General features: G+C 47.7%; 1 protein-coding gene across 4 annotated transcripts in view; it reads left to right on the top strand.

Moving 5' to 3' along the window:
• Positions 1 to 888: 888 nt before the first annotated feature.
• WDR86 (WD repeat domain 86) overlaps positions 889 to 12,199 on the top strand; it is a 38,560-nt gene continuing 27,249 nt past the window's right edge. For 2 of the 4 annotated variants that reach the window (XM_075062181.1, XM_075062180.1), the window contains exons 1-3: positions 889 to 1,277; positions 3,159 to 3,488; positions 9,420 to 9,561. In XM_075062181.1, the coding sequence (XP_074918282.1) occupies positions 3,326 to 3,488; positions 9,420 to 9,561 (305 nt within the window). In that variant the 5' untranslated portion in view covers positions 889 to 1,277; positions 3,159 to 3,325. Of the gene's footprint in view, positions 1,529 to 3,158; positions 3,489 to 9,419; positions 9,562 to 12,199 lie in introns of all 4 variants that reach the window. The other 2 variants (XM_032778613.2, XM_032778620.2) reach the window with 1 other exon arrangement.

Genomic DNA, 12,199 nt, shown 5'->3' with positions numbered 1-12,199 from the left:
GTTGATATAAGAACATAAGAACGGCCATACCGAGTCAGACCAAAGGTCCATTTAGCCCAATATCCTGTCTTCTGACAGTGCCCAATACCAGGTGCTTCAGAAGGAATGAACAGAACAGGTCATCATCAAGTGATCCATCTACTTTCACCACAGGTGCTGACTTATTTTTCCTGGTGGGTGCTCCCCCTCCACTCTCCCCAATGCCATGCCCTCAATCTGCCCTTTCCCCTGAGACCCCACCCTCACTCCGCCTCTTCCTGCCCCTGCTCCACTCCCTTCCTCGAGCCCCATACCCACCGATTACTGCTCTCCGCCCTCCCCCTAGCGCCTTCCACCAGCAGCGAAACAACTGATGGGCGGCCCGGCCAAACAACCATGGCTGGTGTGTGCTGAGCACACCCTATGCCTGTCGCCCAGTCCCAGCTTCTGGCACACAGAGACTAGGGACTCCGTCCCATGACATAGTGCTGTGCACAAGCATGCTTATGCCAGCAAAATGTATGTCACTCAGGGGTGTGTTTTGCACACCCCTGAGCAACAAAAGTTTTGCTGGCATAAACGCTAGTGTAGACATGGCCCAAGACTGTAGCTCTTTGGTGCTGGGATGGGATCTTTCTACATATTTATACAGTACCCTACACGATGGGCCCTGATCTGAGTTGGGGCCTTTGGGAAGGGAGAAAAAAGAATGCTTCCTTATGTCACAGGGATGTTGTGAGACAACTAGTGCATGTAAAAACCCTTCCGATTCCTAGGATGGAAAGTGTTAGAGAAGTAAAAAAAAAAAAAAAAAGTCCTGTGATGAAGAGAACTTCCTCTAGGACCCGGCGGACGCCGGAGGGGTGGCGGTTTGGTCCCCTGCGCAGGTGATTGACAGACAAGCTGAGCTGTGACCCAGCACGTTAATGAGAACCAGGGAGAAGGCGCTGGCAGGGGATGCAGAGGGAATGGGCTGGGGATGCCTGTAGGGACCTCGGCAGGCAGTTCAGATGAAGCTCTTCAGACAGGCGCAGCTGAAGGGGGGCCAGGACCCGGACAAAAGGCAGCGTGGGCTGAACACGAAAGCTCTTTAATCCGACCGCTTTGCAGCGCTGTTCCCTGCACTGCAGCAGCTACCACAATGCCCGGGGCCACGATCATCCCCACGGGCATCTTCCCAGAAGGACCCACGCTTGGGAAAGTTTAGGCTTTAAGGGCTTGCTAGGCTGGGAGCCCCTCCCGCAAGGTTTTTCCCTTGCCCCCCGCCCCTCCAGGCAGGGCAATGGATCTGCCTGAAGGTGAGTTTTAGTGGGTGATTTGGTTGTTTTCTGGGTGCCCCCCGGACTTTCCCTGCCCCGCTCCCTTTGTGCGGGGAGAAAGTTCCTTGTTTCAAATGACAAAACTTGCTGCTGCAGGGACGTGTCTCTGCCCCCTGCAGACGAGCCGGGGGACGCTTTGTTTTCTGGTTTTCTCCAGCAAGTGGGTGCCTCTGCCCCACAGACTCTGGGAAACAGGATCTTCCTCGCCCACCCTGGAGGGTTACAATGAGGTAGGAAACAGGGATTGGGGGTGAGCATGGGAGGGATTCCCCTGGGGATGGTGGCGAGGCAACACAGACGTGGGGCGGGGTGTCCAGTATGGGGCTGGGGTGGAAGCACAGAGAAGGGAAGACTGGATGGCCAGGGAAGACATGGGGGCAGTACAGTTATGGGGGGTGTCTCCTTTCCTGGCGGGTGTCAAAGGAAACAACATAGGGGGGTCGTATGTGGGGGAGTCGGGCTGCACAATTTGAGGAGGGGTGTGTGCTTGGGGGCATTAGGAGCAAAATAGCCCTATGGGGGGGCCAGCAGCTGGGGGTTAGCCCGTGGGGGGAGCACCTATGTGAGGGGGCAGCAGAGACAAAGGGGGAGTGCGCATGTTAAGGAAGCAGCACAGACGTGGGGGGAGGGCACAGGGGGAAGGAGCACAGACATGGGGGAGGGGGACGCTGCTGTCCTGGGGGCTGTCTGCTCAGGAAGGGAGGGGAGGCTGGCAGTGGTGGGGAACAGTCAGATTGGGGCTTCTCTCTTGAGAGAGGGGAAGGGCAGGAGGGGATCAGCACAGCCATGGGGGGGGGCTGAGAGGGGGCTTCTCCCGAGGGGAGGGCAGGAGGGGATCAGCACAGCCACGGGGGGGGGGCTGAGAGGGGGCTTCTCCTGGGGGGTGGGAGAGGGCAGAAGGAGAGTAGCACAGCCATAGGGGTCGGAGGGGATGAGCGCAGAGATGGGGGGTGGGTTTTTTCTCTCTCCTGGGGGCAGTAGGCGGTCTGGGGGTCTGAGCCCAGAGATGGGCATGGTGAGGCAATAACCTAGGGAAAGAGAGGAGAGCCCTTGCCTGGTTTCCTGTCCCCCCTCGGTGGGAAAGGTCAGGCAGAAACCTGTGTGCTTGTATCGCAGAGGGTCACCGAATAACAATAGTAGGAACTGTACCACAGGGAGAAACCCTGCCCTGGCCCCTGCTCCTGGGCCGAGAGAGGAGGTGGTGTGGGCATTCTCACCGCTCTCTTTGGCATATGACCTCTTTTCTAATGTGTCTGTTCAGGTCTTGGCACGAAGGTGATGAATAAGTGCTAAAGGCAGAGTTAGGGGTGCGAGAGAGCAGTGCTTAGAAAGGACAGGTTTTGTGGGGCCAGGGTCACTGGGCTGACGACATGTCCAGTCAGTTCAGTTTGATAATACTGCATTGGCATGACAAGCTACACATGTTTTGCAAACTGTAGAAAAGACTGACCTCTGTCAGGACTGGGCTTTATGCTGCTTTAAGGAGTTAATCCCCTGTGTCTAGTCAGACCTGGTTTTAGCCCTTTCAAGGATGCATTACCTCTGGGATGGTCAGGACACCAGATTATTGGCAGTATAGGCAGCCAGAGGGAGCAGTGGGAGCTACCAGTGCTCTTCACTGCAGAAAATCAAGCCCTTTCTTAGAACCAGAATGAAGTGTGTGTGGCAAGGTGGCAACAGAGATTCAGCCCCGTGCCCTATAGCAGTGAGAATTGTGGCATTTCTCATGTTTACTCATAAAAGGACAGGGATTGGTTAGTTTCATATGTCCTAGCCAGGGGAGGGGAAGAGGGTAACTATCCATGCTAAGCATCAGTTAGTGTTGTGTGGCCTGTTCTGTGACCTTGTGCATTTTCGCAGGGGACTAGGCTAGCCTGATGGTTTCTTAGGGCCATAGTGATGGCTGAAGTTGGTCTCTGGGAGCTTGCTGCAGGCTCATACTCACTTCCTAGAGTGATGTGGAGCCAGTGAGTCAACCCCTGTCTGGGTCCTCTGCCTTTGCTGGGGCCTGTGCTGAGGCCAGCAGGATGGGGAGCAGTGGCTCGGCACTGAAGGTCTGTACAGATCACCGAGGAGGCATCAACTGGCTCAGTCTGAGCCCAGACGGGCAGCACCTGCTGACGGGCAGCGAAGATGGCACTGCACGTCTCTGGAGCACTTCAGATAGCCAGTGCCATGGCCACTTCCAAGGTACAGTGTGTGTCCCTTTTCTCCAGGCTCTGAGTCCAAGTACAGTTTATTCTAAGGTATGTTACAAACCTGACACAGCATGATCTATCCTCTCCAGTCTCTGGAGCAGGTTGAGTGGCCAAATATTGTGCTTAAGAATCAGTAAGAGTAATATTAACTAGAAGCTCTTTCATCCCAAAGCAAGTTTCAAACGTTCACGCACAGAGGAATCCGTTTGCATCTGAAGTAGAACACAGCAATTTAACTTCTGCTTCCTTACTGCAGTCCTCTGCATCTAACCCAAGTGTAATTGTCATTTTTTAAGTTTTTTTTAATTTTCACTTTTATTCAGAACTTCTTGACCTTACAGTTGAGAAACAGGCCTCAGTGAACAATGGGATTTTTTTCAGTAGAACAAAACATCGCCATGTGTCTAATGAAAACTTTTAGGCTTTTTTCTTCTGAAATTGTTTTTACCTGTTTAATGAGATTTACATCTTCCTACACAATCCCTAGACTTACCTCAAAATGATTGAAGAATGCAGAAATCCTGCAGGAGGGGATTGTGAATTGAAATCTTGAATTTCCAGTGTTAAAGCTGCCCTTTAGATAACTTCCTGCATACCCCTTTAGGATTATAATTATTTTTTAATTCACTCAATAACTGTTGGGTATATTCACAACCAGGTTTACTTACTGCTAGGGTTTGTGGCTCTACCTACACATAATCTCCCTTAAGTATGTTGGCTAGTTTCCATTCTTCGTGAAACAGTTTATCATATTTAATGAAAAAAAATCATATGAATTTGGTGTTGTGAAAGTCACCATATTGACAGCCCTCTGCCAACAGAACAAACACCACTGCAAGCTTCCCCCACAACATAACCAAGATGCCTCAACCTCACCCATCAGTGAAGCCTTGTCTACAGTGAGGTTTTTGCGAATTATTTTCTGTTACTCTAGTACATGATGGTCAGAGCACTATTTTCTCCTGAGGGAATTCTGCACCAAAACATTAAAAATTCTGTGCAAAATATTTCAAAATTCTGCATATCTTCTTAGTCAAAATAACACAATATAATCACTGCAGTTTCAGTTATTTTGTTAATTTATTTCAAAATACCTGTCAGCAAGTATATCTGTAACAATATAGACAAAAAAAAGATTCAGGAAATGTTTTTGACAAACAGATTCCTTAATAGGCATATTAATACAGAACTTTGAGTAATAATTCATTTAAACTACAATAAAGAAACATATTTCTGGAGCCCTGCTTGGATACAAAAATGTGTATCTGCATCTGATCTGTGATCCGCAAATATTGTCTGAAGCATGGCTCTACTTGCTGTGGCCGGGCTGAGGCTCTGAGGCACCCCCCCTCTGGAGCCGGGTCATGGAGAGCCACGCGGGCAGCTGTGGGGAGCCGTCATGGACCCTCCAGCTGCCCTTGGCCAGGCAGGGAGCTGGGGGATGGGGACGTGGCTGGAGGCTGCTTTCAGTCTCTCCTCTGCTCTGCAGGCAGGTGGAGATTCTGCTGTGTCTCCCCACAGCTCCCTGGCTGGATTGGGGAGAGCTGCTCTGGCAGCTGTGGGATGTCTGGGTCCCTCCACCTGCCCTGGCCAGAGGATCTGGGGGCCAGGCAAACAGGCCAGGGGCTGCTCGGGTCCCCCACCCATGGCAGGTGGAGAGTCCGCCGTGACTCCCCCACAGCTGCCAGCATGGCTCTCCATGACCCAGCTCCGGCCAGTGGGAGGTAGCCCTCGGAGCCCAGCTTGGCCATGATAAGAGCCAGCTGTTGGGAGTCACGGTGGACCCTCCACCTGCCCTGTGCGGGGGGCCTGAGCAGCCCTCAGTCCGTGTCCTTGCACCCCAGGCGCCCTGCCCAGGGCAGGTGGAGAGTCCATGCCACAGTTCCTCACAGCTACCTGCCTGGCTCTTCCCGTCAGAGTCCTGCTCAGACACAAAATTTGTATCTGCATCCGAGCGGCTATCTGCAAAATGGTCCACGGATATAAAGCGGATACCAGTGGATTTGCAGGGATCTATTTATTTTCTGCACCTCTCAGAAACAGTGCAAAAGCTTTTGGGAGTTGGGGTAACAGAGGAGCTGAGGGAGAAGGAAGTAATTATTGGGAAGCAGCCTGGGAGTAAACCTGGAGGGTTGTTGGATGTGGGTGGGAGAAGTGTGGAACAGTTGTTTTTTGGGGGAGATTGTTCGGGAGCCTCTCCCATGCAGTCCCTGGCTAACTCCTAGCCTCTCCCATTCAGTCAGGCACATCTGCCTCTGTCCCCACGTGTTCCTGCAACCCTACTCAGCCACCCCTTCTCTGCCGTCCCTACGTGGCCCTGCATTCCCACTCCCATTCAGCCTGTGACTCAATGCTATCACGCACTAGCTCCTGTGTTCCCACCCCAGTCTGCCCCCCTACTAGCCCTTGTGAACCTCAGTCTATGTGACCCCCCACCAGAAGCCACATGTGCCCTGCTCTGTCCATCCCTCACATATCCTGTGCCTCCTCATGTGTCCCCACAGGCAGAGTGCTGTGAGGAAAGCAGCCTCTTCTGCCCATGAGCCAGCTGTCCTCTTCTGGTACCACAGTAGCCCCTGATGGGTGAAAGGTGTAATTGCAGCGCCTCCCCTGCAGAATTTATTTTCTGCTAGGGGGAGTGGGGGGGAATCTGCAGGGGACATGAATTTTGCATGTGTATAGTGGTGCAGAATTCCTCCAGGAGTAACTATTGTAGATAGCGATGAAGTGATTCAGCCACCGGGTTGTCTAGATCAGTGGTTTTCAAACTTTTTTTCTGGTGACCCAGTTGAAGAAAATTGTTGATGCCTACGACCCAATGGAATTTGGGGATGAGGGATTTGGGGTGCGGGAGAGGGCTCAGGGCTGAGGCAGAGGGTTGGGGTGTGGGGCCAGGAATGAGGGGTTCAGGGTGTGGGAGGGGGCTGTGGGTGGGGGCAGGGGGTTAGAGTGCAGGGGGTCAGGGCTCTGCGTGTGGTCTCTGGGGTTGGGCTGGGATGAGGGGTTTGGGGTGCAGGAGTGGCCTTTGGGTTTGGGGGGGCTCAGGGATATGGGGTAGGGGTGTGGGGTTGGGGTGCAGGCTTACCTCCGGTGGCTCCTGGTCAGCGGCACAGCTGGGGTACAGAGGCAGGCTTCCTGTCTGTCCTGGCACTGCAGACTGCGCTATGCCCAGGAAGCAGACAGCAGCAGGTCTGCCTCCTAAGCGGAGGTGCGCAAACGGCTCCACATGGCTGTTGCCCGCAGGCACTGCCTCCGCCTCCCTCTCCCCTAGCTCCCCATAGGCCAGGAACCACTAGTTTTTACTGGCCAGGCACCAGGGTCCCTGGGTGCTGAGGAAGGCGACCCAGTGCCATGCATTCCATGAGCCAGTACTGGGTCTTGACCTGAAGTTTGAAAACCACTGATCTAGATCTGCTCAAAGCAGAATTATGTAGCATGGTGATAAAGATGCTGGTGGATGTCTACACTAACACTCCCAAATTTGCTAGCAATGGTGGAAGGTTTTCACAAAACCTAAGCATAGGTACAAGGGTTCATAGTATAGATCAGATGGCCTGATCCTTTATCAGTGTGTTGAGAATGCTTATAAGGGGGGCAAATTTTGCTGGTTTTTTTTTTTTTTTTGGTTGCACATTACAGTCCCTGGGTAATTGGACTGAGGCCTTCAAGCTTGCTTTTCATTGGCTGTTGATAACAACTTTTGGTCACATGACCTAGATTGGAATTGACCCAGCAGCTGGAAGAGTGCTGTATCACATTACTAATCTCCAGAGCCATCTTTTATTTACTTAAAATGCATCTCAGTTTACCTTTGCTAATGATACCATCTGGAAGATCTCTTACTTTCTGGAAGTCAGCCACATATTCATTTTATTGCAAAGAATTTATGCTCTAGTTGACAAGATGTGTAATATGCTGTCAGATTAACAATAAGCAAATTCTTGTGCAGGGCATGGTCTACAGTTAGTCTGACAGTATATTGCGTGTGTCCCTCTTCTACATAAGTATTTGACTAAGAGCCTAGATTAGCTACAGCATTTGTTGGATTCCAGAAAGTAGGACGTCCAGGTGCTACTACTGTTAATGTGAATCAGTTTTGCTATATTTTTGAAAGGCTTGAGAGGATTGTAGTAAGACTGAGCAAAAATGGATTAAAAATTAAAGAATGACAAATGTAGCAGCACAAGTCAGAGTGGAACCCTTCATTAGTCAAAGAATTCTACATCAGACTAGCACCTCAGGACTCTGGACTGCAGTGACATCTAATTGACCATCTTTAGTCACTAGTTTAAGTCACATGTTTTTGATGCTGATAGTTAACTATGTCTGCTTGCCTCATTTTACTGTCTGCTCTCCTGCTGATCCTTACCTCTACTCTTTCCCATTTCCCTCTTCTGCATAACTCTCCCTACTCTACTGTTCCTTCCCCTATATCTTTGTTCCTTCCTCTTTCCCTCTAATCTCTTCTACTTGTCATGTTCTACCTTTCCCCCCCACCCCCCGAGGGGGGCCAAAAACCTCAAACAAACCCGAGAGCTACCTAGAATAATAATATTCATCACTTGTATTATAACAGCTCCTAGAAGCCCCTGCTGAGATTGGAGTTCCATTGTGCTAGGCACTGTACAGCCACATAGTAAGAGATGTTACCCCAAGAGTAAGCAATATAAACAGATGAAACGAAGCGGGGGTGGGAGGTGGGATAAAGTATTATACCCCTATTTTACAGATGGGGAACCAAGGCCCAGAGAGGAGCTGTGACAAGGCCAAATTGGAAGGCTATGGCAGAGCTGGTGGGAACTGAATCTTGAACTCATGAGTCACAGTAAAATACACTTAATGGTACAATCAAGTAACAACTCAACCTAAATGTTGTAGCCCTTGTCCTCCTTGCCTCTATTCCCACACTTTGTTTGAGTGTAAACTCTTTAGGGCAGGGACCATGTCTATTTTTAATCTGACTATAAAGCCTAGTACGCTCTGATCACTTTATAAATTGTAATAACAATGCCTTTATTCTTTCTCCTTACTTTATTTGCTTAAACAGGTACTCTTGCCATTAAAAGCATATTTAGTATTTCCACTTGTTATTAGATTTAATGGGGGGCATACGGCTGATTTACTTTACATCACTCATGTTCTTTTAGTTGCTTGCATTTCACTCATATTGGACTATTAAATTAGATTGGTAACTAAACTTTTCAATTAGTCTTTTGTATTTCAGGATTTCCTGCACTAGCCCAGTGCTGCTGTTTGTCTAAAAACACAGAGGGTAATGTTGAAATACATTTTTTTTACCAAATGAAAAAAGAGCAGAGAAAAGACACGTATTTATATAGTGAACCAAATTCCTTACTCCTTTGAACTCAATTGATTTCAGTTGAGTTACACCAAGGATGAATTGGCTCATTGTTTCCATAATACCCTTTAAAACAACAAGAAGCTCAGTGATGGGCCTTAATCTGGTTGACAGTAATCCTTGAAATGGCCCACCGTACCTCTGTTCAGTGGTCCTGGAACAATTTTTGTAGTGGGGGAATGTGGAAACCATTTATTTGGGGTGTTACTACTTCAAGCCTAGGGGTGTGGCAGCACTCTCAGCACCCCTAGTTCCCGCACCTTTGCGTCTGTTTAATTTATTCCTCATACCAGTGAAACAGTAAAACAAAGATGGAGTTCGTGCTTTTAAAATTAAAAGGGCTATGTTTTCCACGAGCTCCTGCTTGTGATGAACTTGGTTGTGGATTTTAAAACTACAGCCTCAAAAGTATTACGGTCTGAGGTTTTGGATCAGGCCAATTTCAAGCTAGGGTTTTTTTGTTGTTTTTTTTTTAATTAAACTAAAGAGAGCATGTCGCAGCTTTCCAGATCTGTTATGTTTGCAACGTACTGAATATTTTTTATCTCCATCATTTGTTCCTAGGACATGAAAGCTACATCACCTTTTGCCACTTAGAAAATGAGGTTGCATTCACATGTAGTGCAGATCACACAATTAGAAAGTGGGACGTGATGACAGGCCAGTGTCTGGCCATTTACCGAGGGCACACATCAATTGTCAACAGGTTGGTAATACAGATTCTTCATTTAAGAGGATCATTCCATTGTGCTTCTGTAACTTGACCACAGATAAATGGTCTGCAGTGCTGTTGTAGCCCTGTGGGTCCCAGGATGTTGGAGAGACAAAGCGGGTGAGGTAATATCTTTCGTGGGACCTGAGGACAAGCTCTGTGTAGCTCAAAGGCTTCTCTCTCTCTCTCTCTCTCTCTCCAACTGATGTTGGCCCAACAAAAGATATTACCTCACCCACCTTGTCTCTCTACCAATGAATTGTCTTTTTACCAGTAATCTCCATTATGCAACTAAATGGGTTGTGTAAATCTTTGACTCTCTGCTACTCATGTTCTTTGCTGTAATGATGAGTTATCCTAGCAACAGTGCTGACACAGCTATAGAATGGAGATGGGAGAACAGCAAAAGGCTCACAGCATGGTGAATCTGCCACTGGGAATGGAATTCTAGAAGAAATTGCTCAGGTGAAAGCAGATGCCTGCGATAAATAGATTTTAAAAGCAGCACGTCAGCCATTCTTGTTAGCAAAAAGGACATGGTCCTGTTTGAATGATTTATTCCTTATTGTTAAAACTAAGTTTAAAACTACACTGTGACTTCTTACTGAACTTGCATTAAAAAAAACAAGTACACACATGTAACAGAATCTGTAAACAGATAGGAGGAGAGAGCTCAAATGCTGGGTCAGCCAGTTTTCATGACATCTTCAATTAAAGGAACACTAAAACATTGCCCGTTTTAGATGGCTGCCTTCACAGCCTGAAAGGTGCCAAACGGCTATGTCTGGGTTATGAGTTCAATCCTTGAGAGGGCCATTTAGGGATTTGAGGATTGGTCCTGCTTTGAGCAGGGGGTTGGACGAGATGATCTCCTGAGGTCCCTTCCAACCCTAATAGTCTATGATCCTCCCCACCCTGCCCTGTCTCTAATTTGGATATTTGGCTTCTGGATCTAAGTGGACCAGCTGCTCTTTCTCATTAAGGTGAAGGTGCTATTAACTGCTGTGTAGAACTTTAGGGGCTGCGTGCTGCTTTTTGATCAGATCTTCTGTAGTCCAGTGGACAGAGTGCTGGACTGGGTGTCTGATCCTACGTCTGTCACCGACTCCCTTTGAGAGTTTAAGGAAGTCACTTAACCTCTCTCTGCTTCAGTTTCTCTGGCTATGTCTACACTACAGCTTTTGTCAGCATAATTTATGTTGCTCAGGGGTGTAAATAAACCCCCCTCCCCAGTGACATAAATTACACCAACATAAGCGCTAGTGTGGACAACACTGTGTCGATGGCAGAGCTTCTCCTGCCAGTATAGGTAGTAGCCGCTCGCTGGGGCTGAAGTAGTTAAGCCGTTGAGAGAGCTCTCTCCCGTCTACATTAGAGAGCTTACAGCAGCGCAGCTGTAGTGCACGGCTCTCTAGTGTTGCCGTAGCCTCTATCTGTAAAATTGGAATAACGATGATTATCCTCTCTTCGTGAGATCCTTGGCTAGGTATTTATTTAAATGTCATTTTTAACCTGCCTGTTTGTCAGACTGTTGCGTGATAATTGGTTTTAGGAACCATCGTTTGTGGTTCAACTTCTTGGAAACTAAATGTCTGATTAGTTTAATTGCTGTTATTGTTGGCTATTGTCTTAGGCCAGCATTTGGACAACTAAATAGCCATAATGAAAAATGAGCTGCTAAATAACAAGTTTAAAAAAGCAACTGATAACTAATGAATAACACATGATAGCGCTGCTGGTCAAGGTTATTTTTTAGAGGGTGCCCAAAATTAGTCAATTTTAGGTGCCTAAATAAGTTACATGACTTCAAAATGCTGAAGCAGGCTTTGTTTTGGCTTGGGTTTTTGGGGGGGATGGAGGAGAGGGAGAGGGAGAGGAAGGATAGCTTGTGATTATGTATAATGCATATGCATCAGGACCAAATTATTTTGCACAAGCAACCTTAATTCTGGCATTTCCTAACTTCTGAGTGCTTATGTTTGCAACTTTAACATTCTTTTTTTGTAGTTTTTTTACACGTAATTTGTATAGTTAATGAAAACATCAGCAATTAAATGAGGATAAAAAATTGTAAAAGGATTAAACTCTCATTCTTCAGGGTATAAATATTCCCTAACTAGCTTGGATTAGGAAGAAACTTCTTTTATGGGCAAGTTATTCCATATGTAATTGTCCACTATGGGATTTTTTGTATCTTCCTCTGAAACATCTGGTGTTAGCCACTGTTGAAGATAGGATAGCAGATTAGATGGACCTCTGATCTGGTTTGGCAAGTCTTATGATTCTGGCACACTGATAATGGAAGATTATCAGAAATCTAGATACTTCCTGCAGGTTCAGTGGGGAATTGGAGTTGCTTGCGAGCAACATGGTGTGCTAAACTGGAAGGGAAATATTAAGAAGAAAAGAATCAAATGCCAAAGGCCAAAACCTCGATGAACCCTGAATGCAGTAGTCTTCTGCCTTGCAATGTGCCTGTTTTCATCTGTAACTGGGTAAGGCTCTGAAGGACTGTGCCATGTCCTTGTGTGTGGCAATGAGGTGCTCATGCTGATATATTAAATATATCTGATGGTTGAATAATTATTTGAGGGACAGTTGCTTCTAGTACTTCATTGCACTCTTGGTACAG

The sequence above is a fragment of the Chelonoidis abingdonii genome, chromosome 2 (genome assembly GCF_003597395.2).
Source record: "Chelonoidis abingdonii isolate Lonesome George chromosome 2, CheloAbing_2.0, whole genome shotgun sequence".
Classification (NCBI taxonomy): domain Eukaryota; kingdom Metazoa; phylum Chordata; order Testudines; family Testudinidae; genus Chelonoidis; species Chelonoidis abingdonii.
This window is presented reverse-complemented; position numbering and strand designations above follow the sequence as displayed.